The sequence below is a fragment of the Esox lucius genome, chromosome 18, assembly GCF_011004845.1.
Source record: "Esox lucius isolate fEsoLuc1 chromosome 18, fEsoLuc1.pri, whole genome shotgun sequence".
Lineage (NCBI taxonomy): Eukaryota > Metazoa > Chordata > Actinopteri > Esociformes > Esocidae > Esox > Esox lucius.
This window is the reverse complement of record NC_047586.1, coordinates 8,652,026-8,667,226: the sequence shown is the minus strand read 5'-3', so window position 1 is coordinate 8,667,226 and position 15,201 is coordinate 8,652,026. Positions and strand designations below refer to the sequence as shown.

The following is a 15,201-nucleotide window of genomic DNA, read 5'->3' as shown; positions in this document are numbered from 1 at the left end:
CTCTCATGCCTGCACAAATGACATGACAGAACACACCTGGCAGACAAGAAACACCTGTCAAGCCAACTTATGTGGGGTCCTTTTTTATCTCCATTTGAGCACCGTTCACTCATACATTTCTGTGAAAGCAAAATGTGATCAAATTACAATTGGCAATGAACAGATTGCCTGTTGCACAATCTAGCCAACCACTTACCCAGACCAACAGTCATTAGCCTACTGTAATCAAATCCTGTGAAGTCACCATTTCATATTACAATTTCAAACTGATAGTATGGAAAAGCCATTTATTGTGGGGCAAACTCAACTACACTGCTTCCTTCAAGTGTGCTTACTGCGCTGACAAAAATAAAAACATGTAAAACACTGTGTTATATTGCCACCATGTGGCTCCAATGCAATGACCACAAGCCAGATAACAGCCCAAATTAAATTGTAAAGACTGATGAAGGCATTAAAATACAACCAAGCAAATGCAGTATGATGCAGCTGTGATTTGATAATAGTTTAACTAAGATCATGGACAGCGATATTCTTCAAAAATCTACAGTTTTTCCATTCATTCGAATGATAATATTGGATTAAGAATATTTAGTCTATAAGGACATACCGTCATGACACACTTAGGTATAAAAAGATTTTAATTGACAAATGCAAAATATCAATTTTAACAGGTTAATCTAAAAGAACACCCACATAATCTTCTCTGAAATGTGTACCAAATTAGAGGTGGATATTTCTCATTCAGAAGGTAAAGCATGTTGCACTATAAATGCATTCAAGGAGTATCAAAGTAAAGCACAGTAAATTAAGGTTTGTAGTAATCCACTGTTCCACAGTAAACAAAATCTTCACAATGACGTAAAACTACGACATACACATCCATTATAATAAATACGATGAATCTGATAGAAGAATCAACCACAATGAGCTGCCCTCACTGACCCGGAGGACAGTTCATGGAGTGGGACCACAGCACCCCCATGTGGCTGCGTTAGGGACTGCTGGTCGGCTCAGTCTTCAGACTAGAAAGCAAAAGAAAGCAAATACATCTATGTCAACTCAAAACATATGACCAATTCAAACTACAGTAAGAACACGCGTTGACATCTCAAACTTAACGGTTTGTCTCCAGACTAATACATTCATAACATTAATTATAGTAAAGGTGGTAATAAAATGCAAACAGTAGTCAGATTAATTAGGTACACCTGTCTACTAATGGGTCAGACAGCAACACGGCTGGTTACTTGATGTTGTTCATTTCTCGCAGCATTCTCGTTCAACCAGACACGTGAGGCTGGGGAAGCCCAGGAGGGTGACTCTTTCTGACACGGGATGCAGGGCGTCTGCTACGGACGATCATCTCATACTCAAATTTGATTAGGCGACTTGTATTGCCAGTTCTAGACAGTAGTCAAACAGTGTCTGAATTCCTCAGTGTGGGTCCGTCTGGGGTAAATAGCAGGGCCACAGTCACGTGACTGCCAGTCTGCAGGAGTGACACTTCCGGTGAGAGGTCCGGTGTTACCAAATAATCTGGGTCCACTCCCTGTTTTGGGTTGGCTCAAGTAGCACCTCATTAAGGCCGACTGAAGCCATTATTATATTGGGGGGGGGGGGGGGGGGTGTAAATCTGCACACAATCCCACAACTATTCATACCTTTTTGTGTCCGTTTTCTCCGTGCTCGCTTCTTTAGCTTTTTCCTCTTTCACCTCTGAATGAAAGCAAGCGAACATACCACACATATTACAATATGACATTTAATTATACATTTTTCGTGGTGCTTTTCAATTACATTTGGGTCACATGACCTAGTCATCCTATCAAACGTATGTAAGAAATTGCTTGTGTACTCGATAGCACAAGAGAATTGTAGGTTCGAAAAACCAAATTCTGAACACTTACCAACTTTCTCCTTCTCCTCTCCCTCCTTGTCCTCCTCTAACCGTGCCCGTTTTGTTCCCTTCTTATTAGTGGCTACATTCCTCCTTCCTCCCTCTCCCTCGTCCTCCGAGTCAGAAAACTCCTCGTCGCAGGCTATCCTCTTATCTGAAGCACGGACTGATATGAGACAGGTAATAAGTTCAGCTGGTAGTAACAGACTCCAATTGGGATTCCACACTGTGACAATACAACCAATGACAAAGAAGCCCCTTAAGGGGTGAAATAAACCACACACACACCCACACTTTTCCCCGCAGACGCTTTAAGTGCTGGACTATTTTTCTAATTCTTGTAAATCATTGCTGTACACACATCTAGCGGTCCCTCGCCAGCCATTCAATTGGACAATTTAGGCAGAATTGGGCTTTATTATGCAGGGCAGGTCTGAATATGAGCATTCCCTGTGTGTGGCTACTACTACAATATGCATTCTACTGTACCAAATACAGCTCCGGAAAAAAGTAAGAGACCACAGCAACTTTTTCTTTCCTTTCCAAAAAAACTCAAAAACTTACTTTTTGACTTTTTTTGGAAAGGAAAGAAAAAGGTGCAGTGGTTCCTTCTTTTTACAGAGCTGTATATCCTGTTTAGACACCAAACACCACATAGGCATTATAAGGAGTGAATTAACTATATAAAGAAATTGACCCATTTGGATGACGCTATGGTCGCATTGGTACCATCCTTGAAAATAGAAAAAATTCTAAAGGCTGTGCGATGAAGCCGTGAGGTGGAGAACTGTGGCAATTGGGACAAACCTAAAATCTGTTCTGAGCACAGCTCACACTTGGTGATGCTCGCTAATTTGAGGTAGAAAATATTTAAAGAGGCAATATGTAAACATTTTACTGTAACACTAGCATAAAATCACTAATAGACATCTGCAGTTAATGTTTGAAGTTAATCTTTCAACTAATCTTTTTTCTACAAAACTGATCAGTGTCAGAGATATTCCCTAGTAAAATTCTTTCAGTTTGCATGACCTGTTATCTCCTTATACTTGCATAAGACAACCGCAGTACCATCCTTGCCAACCCAAACCATCATGGACTAGCTAATACTTTCCCAATCTTGTTTGGTGAGGGGAGAGGACGAGGAGACAAGTCATGTTAGACCGATTCTACACAGTGCCCCTTTAAGCGTTTTATAGTTATCAGTAAACTCGTAAGTGCCTGGAGAGCACCCGGGAGAGCCATCATCTACAAATCGCGTATTAGCTTACACTTTACTCTGGGACAGCCACTACTACTCACGGCTTGGAAAGAAAAGGCACCAGGAGCTGATTGGTCCCAGAGTGTCATGGTGGCAGTAAGAGAGAAGAAGCACAGTGGCGGTCAGCGAGTGTGGAAGAGGATCTCTTACTGGACACGCGTTTGTCAGGATCCTCGGTGTCCTCATCCGCTATGTCATCAGGGACGGCGTCCTCGGGGATGGCGTGCATCTGCACTCCCGGGGCGTGGGGCAACATCCGCAGGTTCTCAAACAGACGCTGCCTAAGAGCGCACACACACGTGCACACACACGCAATGACTTTAGTGTGGTCCTCGGTGCAGAGCTCTTGGAATAACAATAATCCTCGTTAAAGTAACAGCCCGTATAATTCTTCAAAAACTCAATGCTGTCGGTCCTTACTTGATCTTATCCATGTACTCTGATGTATTCTGGTTGGTCATGTTGGACGGACTGATGTGCAGTTTGAAGTCGGGTCCAAAGTACTCAAAGTAATCATTGTACGGCAGCTCTGGAATAAAAGATGATGAATGATAAGGACGGGACGGGAAAATGTAGGCGTTTATCTTGTCCAGCTATAAAAAGTGCAAAGAATATTTTACCTTTCGGGTATTATTATTTTTTAATGCTATTGTAGGAAGAAATTACAGTTTGATTCATTAGCCCATAGATGTCTCTCCGTTTGAGGGATGTTATATTGCAAAGGGTAAGGGTTCTGTTAATGTCCTGAAACCCATTAAGAGAACTGCTGGCTCCTGACAGGTTTTGATAATGTCCTCTCCTATACATACATTTGGTGGTTCACTGACATTCTGCTTAGTCAGGTAGAGAACTATCGGGACCAAGACCATCCCTGTCTGCAGCATCCCAATCGAGCTCCTACTCACTATACAATTCGCCTCCATGTACCAAGGCCCGGATTCCCGATAGCAAGTGCCACCTGCATTTCCACCAGAACCATGCAGAGAAAACCTCTCTGTGTCATCGGAGCGTGTATCATTAGTGACCGTAAGGAAAAGAAAAAATTACTTTAATCAGGCGAGTAAAGGGCTACATGTACTAGTGCCCAGCTTTGGGCCAGGCCCAGAACAGTGCAGGTCAAATAAGTGTGCCACATTTAGGAACACATCCCTGCATTGTACAGTAGCCACAATGTTCTCTCCACAGAGCTGTCCAATATCTTTAATTAGGCGAAACCATGGAAAGGGACATTTTCAATGCAGTACACAGGACTAGAAAACTAACACAGAAAAGAACTGTAAATGGCTAACATATACAACATTATATATCACATTTGTATATTTTATACACACACACACACAAAAAAGAAATGAGCAGACCGTCAGGAATCTCGGTGTCCAGGGCCACAGCCGTCTCGTAGGTCCAGCAGCGTGCCACGTTTCGGATGGTGTATCCTCCCCCACCCAGCATCAGCATGGGAAGGTTGAACGACTTGATGTACTCGACACACTTTGCATGGCCTAAAGGGACCGGGTCACGGAAAACCCAAACGTCACCCAACTACAGGAGCAACAGGGACCGCAGAGCATACTACAGGTGACATTTCCCTAACAGAGTTGTGGCGACGTTTCGATTCAGCCGGTGATCCACACCAGTGATTTGTTTCTACCAAACTGACTCGCTCCAGATGAGAAGCAGGACATGACGTAGCGCATATCAAAAGGTACCTTTTAGGTACCAAATAACATTTGGTTAAATGTGTTTGTACTGACGGTGGACCAAGCCGAAAGCTATATGATGAGATTATGGTAAAGACGTACTTTTTGTCATACATCAGCCAAACAAATCATCCTGTCACCAGAATAAGATCGTGAGAATTTATTGGAAAGGAGCATCAAGCATATTACTAGCTTTTATCTGACATATTTTACTACCGTAAAAGGTCAGCCAAATTACCGTTAGAACAGACAGGCAGGCTGACAACACAAACAGATTTGTGAGCATCGATGGGTAATAAGGCAGCGTGATGTGATTTGGAACGGTCGGAACAGTCAACAACGGCCGTAAACCAATCAGGGCTTGGCTTCTATTAGCTCGTTACCGATGCGTTCTGAAGCTACACGAGTTGAAATGGATCGGTACACCAGTCGGGGCCGGAGCTCTGGCCTTCCTTACCGCGAATAGTGAGGTTGAAGCAGCCCAGTCGGTCTCCTGAGAGGGAGTCTGCCCCACACTGCAGCACCACAGCACTGGGCTGGTACATTTCCATCACCTTGGCCATCACCTGCCAGGAACCAAAGCTCTTTTTTATGCCACAGGAAACTCAACAAGCCAAAGTATATATCGGTGTAAATGCAACATAAAATGCAATAGCCGCACTCATTAGGAGAGGCCATACAAATGACACCAAGGAGGTGTTAAATGAGCAACACTGAGCACCGCAACGCCGATGAACACTCACAGGCTTGAAGATCTGCTCATACGACTCATCATCAATGCCGTCCCTCAGAGGGAAGTTGACGGCGTAGTATTTGCCCTTACCAGCTCCGATATCCTGAGAACACAAGGCGCTACATGAGGAATTAAATACGTGGGCACAATTGCTAGTCCCCATCTAAAACAACAGAATACAGTACAATGGAAAGAACCCGAACCCGACTTTAGCAGGTCAGAAGTAGCACAACTTGGGAATTCTCCAGAGTTTACCCTGAGGTCTCCAGTCCCAGGGAAATACTCTCCGTACTTGTGGAAGGACACCGTCATGACCCTGTCGGTGGTGTAGAAGGCCTCCTCCACTCCATCCCCATGGTGGATGTCGATATCAATGTACACCACCCGCTGGTGGTACCTGGCCACACAAAACATCAGGTACATCACCTCCAGCACGTTTCAGATAACATTTGGGTCCATCTAAGGGGAACACAAACTCACTTGAGCAGCTCCAGAATGGCCAGGACAATATCATTGACGTAACAGAAGCCGGAGGCCTCTGACTTCTTAGCATGGTGAAGCCCCCCGGCCCAGTTCACAGCAATGTCTGTCTGCTGCCGGTTGAGCTTTACCGAACCGGCTGTAGCAAAAGGAGGACACACTAGTTCACAAACATGTTTAAGAGTTCTAACTACTGTTTGGTAGTACTAGTTTGATTAAAGCTACATTTCTGAAAAGAATAAAAATAACGATTTACAAAAAACATTGGTAAACCCAGTAAACAGTATGTACAAAATCTTCAGCTTTGCAGCGACATCTACAACTCCCAAAACTGAATCAATAAAACTCAAGGAACCATGCATGCTGACAGCTGTCTGACCAGGTTGGCTTGCTGTGCAATGAAAACATGAGCTGTCGGGGGTTATAACACACCTGCCGACATTGAATAATTTTCAAGAGTAGTCCTTCAGCACAGCTGCCCCCCTCGACGAGATATGCAGGACCCACAAAAACCAAAAGGTGAAAAACACCTTGTACTGCTGTTGGCAAAAGGCTGCTGTTGTGGGAATGGTAGACTATAGAGAAAATAAGTAATGGGGATTTGGCTGCTTTTTAATAACTGAAAACACCTTTTCCCGGGGGCTTACTGATTTCTGACGCAGTACTGTTCATAGAGACCAGAAGTCGGGCAGGGGGAGGTCCAGAGGACATCAGTGACCTATTGAAAAACATTTACATGCACTGTCCTTAAAGCACTGATACACCCTTTATGCTTTTTGCTTTTAATTAACTAGTAGTTAATCGGACTCACCTGGTGTCCCAGGTCTGAATAATCCTTATTAGAAAGACAGGATAAAAACCAGAATTGTTTTGGCCCTCCAGGACCAAAGTTGAATAACCCTGCTTTAGAGAATAAGGAGCTCTTTTGCTGAACATCAAGGAACTTCTCAATGTGTGGGTCAAGTTCACATTATCGTATTCTCTCTATATTTTTTTCACGGGGTAGCACTCGTCCTCTCTAACTTCTATCTGCTGCTGAATTTCCCTTCATTGGTCTTGGATTACATGTAGTCAGCTTCCCTGGATCACGTCCGAACATCAAAGATTTAACAGCCAAAACAAAACCCCTGCAGCTATTCAAACAGGCACTCCAAAAATAAACAGCCGTTATGGCCAAAGGAGACAAGCAGGCGATTTAAAGTGGTGTTGTTTAACTCAAAGACGTCAAACACCAGTATGTTTAGCCGCTAATAAGTCAGAAAAGTTGGGTGAGCTGCGACATGCATACTAACGTAATGATCGATTAGATAATGAATATACAGACAAAACGTTAAATGAATGAGTGCAGAACATCCTGATCTTCATCAAAAGGGATACCTTTTGCTAAAAGAAAATACTGATCTGCAGTCTCATTGTCCCCCACAGTGCAGAACTTGGGACTGATTTGATTATGGGTGTCTTCATGTGAACAGCATGGTGAAAATGTAAACTAGCCTCTGCTCACTTTTACACAACTCAAAAAAATTAAACAAATGTACATGATTTGCCCTTAAAGGTATGTACCCGTGGTGTGGGCATACCTTTAAGGGCATAAAGTTGTCTACAAAAACACTTACCAGCAGAGCCACCAGTAGATAGTTGGCAGAACTCAAACAGCCCATCGAACACAGGACAATCTTCACCAACATTGACTATGAGATAAAACAAAACCCTAAGTGAATATCATTTTTACATGCTTTTTTTAAACAAAAATACACACGCATTAGGAATCAGAGCCGTCCGCTTATATTGCCACCATTGAGGGAAAACATCGCCAAACACAGCTCGGTAAATAATTGGCAAGACATGGTGTAAACCTGCTAAATATAAACTATACATCTAGACCAAATTTGGTCAAGAACCTGGGAAATGGTTAGTGTGGGTAAAGTTTTCCCTTTACCGTTCATAGGGGTTGTAAAATGTAACTGTGGTTACCTTGAAGTAAAATTATCTTAGTTTGTAATTTCCTCTTTGTTTCCTGGGGGAATGCTCTAAACAAATGTCATTACCATTGTCTAAAGGAAGGACCTGAAATCTTCTCCCTTGCAAAAGGAAGATCTTGACTACTAATTTAATGTGTTTATCGTAGCCAAAGTGTAGATATTTCTATGATATAGCCAATATTGACTGCAGAATCTAGTGGAAACTGTTCACCAAGCATACACTCTCAAAATCGACATTCCAATTTAAGCAATGATCAATCCTGATTGATCAAAAAAACCCAACAAACCAACTCCCAAACCTGGAACATGTCTCCTGGCCCTGACTTACAGCGCTGCATTTGTTTGCTGTATTCTGACATGTTGTCCGGTCGAATGGATCGAAGGAACTTGATGTAATCATCGCTGTGGTATTTGGTCATTTCCTCTGCAGTGGCTTTATGTGGTCTCTGCAAAACATGTATAAATAAATACACACCACAATAGACACTGTTAAACAATTTTCACTTACAATGTTTGTTATCAACTTACATATATTTCCATTTTTCTGTACAGTCCATAGTTCAGCAGTAGGTTGTGGGTCATGCGAATTCGGTGTGGTTTCATGGGATGCCCCTGTCCATAATAATAATTTCCAATGTCACCTGAAATTAAACAACCACACATTTAGTCAGACAGAGATAACGATATTTCCCAACATTCCTAACTTCATATTGTCTGTAGCAGCTAGCGAATTACTAACGTTACATTGCACCGACAACAAGCTAACTTCACTAATTCCAACAGATCTAACAACATACTTAAATTTCAAAATATAAATACAAGAACAGTAGAACGTTAGCAGTGATAGAGAGGTAGTTTATAAGGTACAATAAAGCGGATCATGCTCAATGACTACCGCATAAGCAACCGCTAGCGACGGTCTCTTGCTAGTTAGCTAGCCAGCTACTGTACTGTACAATCAAAAATAATGCAGCTATATTATCTAGTTTACTCTATATGGCATCTCGTAATTTTATTCCTACTCAAGAGTATCATGAACAATAAAACAATTATTGACAAACTAATAACATTTCTAAAGAGAGCAGTTGCTAAATATCCGGCTACTCTGGTTGTTAGTGTCCTAAGATAGTATGCGATAGCTAGCTTTTGTGAATACAGCTACCTAGCTAGCAAAGTCCCTTGATGAACTTATGCTGAAAAATAAAACTTAACGTCTTCTGTACTTATTTAATTACCGTCGTAGTAGTAGCAGACCTTCTTCTTGGTTCCACCTGCAACGGTGTAAGCCATGTTAAGTCAACTTTATGTTTCTGATGTTTGCCGAACGTAAGACGTACGTGCGCTACAGTAGCAAAATACGAATGCGACAGTGTACTATTTTCCCGTGAGAATCGCAATTGGCTGTTTGTTTTCTCGCTTAATTACGTTTTGCCGTTGTCGTAACGTCGTCACAGTCCCGCCATCACAGGTCTCTCAAGTAGTGTGTTCGCCGGGGTTTGTACGGAGATATATTTCTGTCTAAATGCTGTGAACTTGTGAGTAGCGTGTCACAAATACATAATGCAACTGTCAAATAAGAATCACTGTCAAGAAATGTATGCATATAGTTTCACAAATGTATGCAAATAACTGTAAGACTTTTTATCTTCAATCATGTTTTTGTTCACGTTAAAGATTTGTCACCTGCAATCTACAGATTTGTGACTTGCATTACATTTGTGAGTGGCCTTACATATTCGTGAGTTGCTCAACATTTATGAGGGCCGCTGTTTGTGAGTGGCATTGCATTTTGATGCCTCACGCCTGATATGTAAAAATTTAGAGTACGTTATTTTTGTCGGATGTCCAGTACGTTTCACAAGGTATACGGATGCAAGCAGGGAGATTTTTTTCGCAGTCTCTAGAGAACCTGCTCTATACGACTGATGTGCATTGGGCCTATTGCCAACAGGGCATCAACTCCAAAAATGCTGCCTGGAGCATGATTGCTACTACAGTTGTATCTGCGCAGTTGAATGAGATAGGCTGCTATAATTGTGGAAAACTGTTAAAGGAGAATGGTTCGCATTGTACAGTAATTGATACAATGCTAGCTAACAACAACAACAGTTAGCTATCTACTTAATTCGTTTTTGAGTTGGTTTGGTAAGCTACTGGAGCCACTTAAATTTTTTTATTCAGCAGATTATCACATTTATTTCTGGCTTTGCTTCAGACTAACACAGCACACAGTTACTTACTAAATACTTTGTCTTCGTGTTCCTTTTAGTTTTTGCACATACTGTACATGGTTTGTACTAGGGAGGGTTGTCAGGGTTGTGGTTTAAGGAGAATTAAACTACCTGCTGGTTAAGTAGAGGCAGAATATTTTGTCTTTTCATTGATTATTAGCAAACTTAACTCCTCTGTAACAATGCCTATCAAGTTAGTACAACTCCCTGTAGTGCACAGGTAAATTGCAGCCAAAGCTGGTAGAAACAAGTTCCTGATTTTAGAATAGCGTGAGCCTTCCATTCAGTGTGTTGAGGAGCAGAAAACTCTGAGATTGAAGACTGAACTGTCCTTGTTATTTCCCCTTGAAAGGAGTCGCTTGAATGACAATAAGTGTCCATATCTCAGTGAGTTTAAAAAAAACCATGGAGAAGAAGATGGCCTGTGAGCTGCCATGGAAACCATCTCCAAAAAGGCAGAAGATTCTTCACTATATAGCAGCTCATTCAGAATGCTGCTGCTCGAGTTACAAACACAAACTAAGAAAGCTGAACACATTACACTAAATCTTAGGTCTCTGCACTCGCTTCCTGCATCTCATAGAATTGATTTTAAGATACTACTACTTGTCTGTAAATCACTGAATGCTTTAGGGCCAAGTTAAATCTCAGACCTTCTCTCTCAGTATGAACCCCCTAGACCCCTCATGTCATCAGTGCCTGGGCTGCTAATTGTACCCAGAGGAAGGACAAAGGGCTGGTGGGGCAGCGTTTAGTCATTATACTGCGCAGAGTTGGAAAAAACTGCCAGAAAATCTTAGACTTGCTCCAACATTAACCACTTTTAAATCAAGACTCTTAAAGCCATCTTAAATGTTATGTTTTTATTTGTATGCTTTTATGATACATTAATTTCTATTAGTTCTATTATTTTTAATGTAATGTATTCTAACGTAAGGCACTTTGAATTGACCTGTGTATGAAATGTGCTTTACAAAAAACTTGCCTTCGGTCTCCACTCAGTATGCAAGTCAAGACAAGCCATCACTTAAAAAACTGAAATGACAGCAGTTTGTTGATGCAACACATCAGGGAATACCTCTTTCCTTTGCCAGAATGAAGGTCCCAGGAAATGACTCCATACATTCTGTAGTCGCTTATAATTGAAAACATCAAGGCAGAGTCTATGTCTTTAACAGCAAGAAATTATAGTACCAAACCGAAAGAAAGGATTCAGCTGACACGTTTGAATGGTCTTTTAATTAAATCCTTATTTTGTTACAGAACGACACACTTATGATACACAGTGGCTATTTGCACATAAGACACATCTGTTAATTGTAGTAGAATAAGCATTAGATGATTTGACAGTAACTAACAAACTTTTTTTACTATGGCTTTTGGCCAAGGAGAATGATAAACAATGTCAATACTTGAAAAAAAAGTTGAACAGAGTCACCACTCAAATCCCATTGCAACATTTAAATGCTTGAAGTATAAGGACATCATCTGAGTCAGAAGTTTGTTAGAAATGCCCGGTCACCGTTCCCTCTTGAGAATCACCAATGTAAAGACATCTTGGTTATATTACAGATACAAGCACTTCATGGTTAGAAAACAGAACAAAAACAACACAATAAAAGTAGCAATATTTTTTAGGAATGAATTGAAATCAATTAAACACACCTACATTAAAGAGCCAGTGCTTTGTCAACGGTATGTTCATTGAACATGCAGAATAAAATGAAAACTAAGTAAGGGAAACAACTGAATGACTTGCATTCAAAAGTGAAACATACTGTAGCTAGTGAAATTCATAACACCACTTACAGCTATCATATTTGGTTGCCTTTCACTGCCTTAAAATGTAATGATTTATTAATTGTATTAATTCTATCAATCTTTTTTTTAAAGTACGTTCCCTTTGGAGATTGAATTTTTGGACAGCAAACTGTGAACACTGCAAGACATGTGTGGACTCTCACTAGCAACTGCATGTTGCTTTAATATGAAAAATGTTCACATATATAGCTTGATATAGCCTTTAGATTTGCAAAATGTACGTGTCGTTGAAAGAAAGGTCTCTTAAAATGTTAATTTAAAATGATATCATGTCTCTCACGTTGGAGTACACCCTTCATTCACGATTGGCTGTGAGGTTGAAATGGAGGTTCACGCAGGAGGTTCTGGAGAAAACAAATCACAGAACTCACATATAATCTTTCCCCTGCCCATCTCACATATTCACAAACAAAGAAACATTGATTCCATTACATATTTGGTCACATTGTAGTTCTCATATGTATTCAATTAAATCAAAGTGCTTTTAATATCTTTTAAATATTGACATCTTGAAAATGGGCAACAGAACAACTTCAGTTAACACACTTTCACAGGACTGCATCTTCTCTTCGTTTGTCAGGGCCAGTTGAATGTCCTGCCAGTGATTTGATAAAACTTCTGATTGAACGGGTGGAAGAAGCTCCTCAGTTTGGCTACCACAGAGGGGTCCACCTCGGGGTGAATGCGTCCCTTGCTGCCTGCCAGGCACTTGTTAAAGACAATGTTAAATCGCAGGCAGTAGAATCCCCTGGTGGCATTGAAGTACAGGTTATACTGGCTGATCCTGGAGGGAAGTTTCAGGAAGCGCTCAACCAGCTGCAGTTCCGGTAGTGGGTCCGTAATCAGCCGGTCCCCGTCCACAATGTGGAACTGCTCCACAGGGAAATACTTCAGCCAGCGCTCTAAGTGCTTGGTGTAAATGCTGGTCCGTACTGCCTTATACTTGGTGTTCACCTCGCACGTGTTGCCGTCAATGGCCAACTTCTCAAACTTGTGGTAGGTCTTGTTCTTACGTTCCTTGCCCTCCAGCACCTGTGTGTAGTCCGACACAGCTCTGGTGGTGGGCTCGCGCACGATGATCAGCAGCTTGATGGAAGAGTTCATCTTGAAGATGCGTTCGGGGACCTCCTCTGTGATGAAGTAGGCCGGGCTCTTCTCAATGGTGATCTGGTGCGGGAAGGAGAACGGCATCTTCTCCCTGTACCAGTCGATGCCCCTGGCGTAGTTCTGGTCGTTGTCAAAGAAGTGGATCTCCTGCGAAGCCTTGACCACCGCCGGGTGCAGATTGAGCATTTCCAGCAGGGCGCGCGTGCCCCCCTTGCGCACCCCGATGATGATGGCCCGGGGCAGCTGCTGCACCAGGTTGTGCAGGCGGATCTGCTCTTTGGTGGCATTGCCCTTGCGAAGCTCGTGGAGCAGACCGCGCTTGTACTGCAGGGTCCGGAGGGGGATCTGCTCCGGCAGGTGAGGGGGGCCCAGTCTGCTCTCTATGGGGCAAATAGGCTGCAGCCTAGAGGGTGGGAAACCCAGCAAGAGACATTAGTTCTACAGTACTATGCAAAAGCCTTACACACCTGAAAGTCAAACTAAAGTCATTTATTTGGATAATAAGTGTTTAGTTGTAAATATTAGTTGTATATCTATTATATATATATATATATATATATATATATATATATATATATATATTATTAAAATAGTTACTACCCAAATAAAGGGCCTTAGTTTGACTTACGTGCCTAAGACTTTGACACAGTACTCCACATAGCAATCTTTTCAGGACACTCCAGAACACATTGAAATGTCCATTCAGCACAATATTAATACTGAAGACAATGGTGGTTTTATATTTTTCGGTATGGGAAAAATAACACAACACTTCACAAAAGCATTCAGTGCTTGTCATGCGGCGGGCATTGCTTCAGACTGCGAGTACAATCACGGTTAGTTACTATGGACACCAAATATGGTACCTATTCAAGCTCCCAACCCTGGCCACTAGATAGAGGAGACTCCCGATTGCAAGGCTGCCCAGCACAAAGAGCTTCTGTCTCAGCAACGCCTGCTGTTTGAATAGCATGGCACTCCATCAATCTTCAGGACTGCGTCTTCAGCCTAGGGACAGGAGATCAGAGCACATAAACCACTAATCACTGGTGAGGAGAGAGACAGCCTAATGTTTATTAACTCACACTCAATCAAGTCCTACAAGTGATTAAGGCACACCCACAAGAGCCTGCAAAATGCTGCAGTGCAATTAGGGCAGAAGCTCTCCCCCCTCGGTCCATGCGGCCATCACAATGGACATGAAAGGTCTGCACACCTTTAATGAAAATGCAGCTTTTGTTCATGTTAAGGCTGAAATCAAGACAAAAGTACTTTAAATAAGTACTTTGATCTTGTGACCAACAATAATTAAGAGAAAAACAAATGGATAATTCCCCCCCCAAAAAAACTTTAACTGAGCTTGAACTCTTTTGAAAAGATGAATGGGTTAAAATAGCTAAATCCAGGTGTACTAGGTTGACAGAGACCTTCCACAAACAGACTAAATGCTGTACTCTAAGCAAAAAAGCCACTTCAACAAAGTAATAATGGTGAGTAAAACCTGGCAATGACATTTCTTTTTCTGAACAATTATCCATTTGTTTAACATATAAATAATGTTAGTTAAAACATCGTATTTACGTTGAAAAATTGTCTGATATTGTCTAGATTTCAGTGTAAACCAGTTTCATGGGTGAGTAGACTTTCGATATCCATTGCATATACTTATTTATTTCTGCCAAATAACTCAGGGATTGTATTTGTAGAAAAGGATGACAAGCAGGCCCCCTCTTTATTAAAGGCCTGATGATTGTCATTTTTATTCAGTCACTGGAAAAGTAAAATACAAAATGTTTACACTGTTGTCTGGTGTCATATGGTGAAAGGGTGACAACATAGTTTGATCCCAGAAAATCACTCAGTTGTAAATTCATGAAAATATATTAATTAAAAATGATAAGGATTATGTATTTCTGTTAGTCCCATTCAATAAAACATCAAAAATGTGTATGCTTATAAATCTTCACTTTCATTTCAACTGTCCGAATA

General features: G+C 41.5%; 2 protein-coding genes across 4 annotated transcripts in view; both read right to left on the bottom strand.

Annotated features, from left to right (window-relative positions):
* Positions 1–623: 623 nt before the first annotated feature.
* LOC105017885 (histone deacetylase 2) lies at positions 624–9,604 on the bottom strand. Of its 2 annotated transcripts, XM_010882861.5 has the most exons (14): positions 9,289–9,604; positions 8,582–8,694; positions 8,382–8,499; positions 7,688–7,762; positions 6,072–6,210; positions 5,847–5,988; positions 5,602–5,694; positions 5,316–5,424; positions 4,520–4,660; positions 3,582–3,690; positions 3,312–3,442; positions 1,911–2,066; positions 1,665–1,719; positions 624–1,025 (listed from the first exon to the last, which is right to left on the bottom strand). In XM_010882861.5, exons 1-14 carry the CDS (start codon positions 9,341–9,343, stop codon positions 995–997), a joined length of 1,467 nt encoding a protein of 488 aa, XP_010881163.2. In that variant the 5' UTR covers positions 9,344–9,604; the 3' UTR covers positions 624–994. The 2 variants fall into 2 exon arrangements, with proteins under 2 accessions (XP_010881163.2, XP_019912039.2); XM_020056480.2 differs by lacking the exons at positions 8,382–8,499; positions 8,582–8,694; positions 9,289–9,604 and adding an exon at positions 6,719–6,789 and having other exon boundaries at positions 7,688–7,751.
* Positions 9,605–11,504: 1,900 nt separating this feature from the next.
* The window catches only part of LOC105017884 (heparan sulfate glucosamine 3-O-sulfotransferase 5), a 53,783-nt gene continuing 50,086 nt past the window's right edge, over positions 11,505–15,201 (bottom strand). For both annotated transcript variants that reach the window (XM_010882860.4, XM_034287671.1), the window contains exons 2-3: positions 14,079–14,220; positions 11,505–13,615 (exon numbers count right to left, since the gene is read on the bottom strand). In XM_010882860.4, the coding sequence (XP_010881162.1) occupies positions 12,682–13,615; positions 14,079–14,185 (1,041 nt within the window). In that variant the 5' untranslated portion in view covers positions 14,186–14,220 and the 3' untranslated portion in view covers positions 11,505–12,681. The remainder of the gene's footprint in view (positions 13,616–14,078; positions 14,221–15,201) is intronic.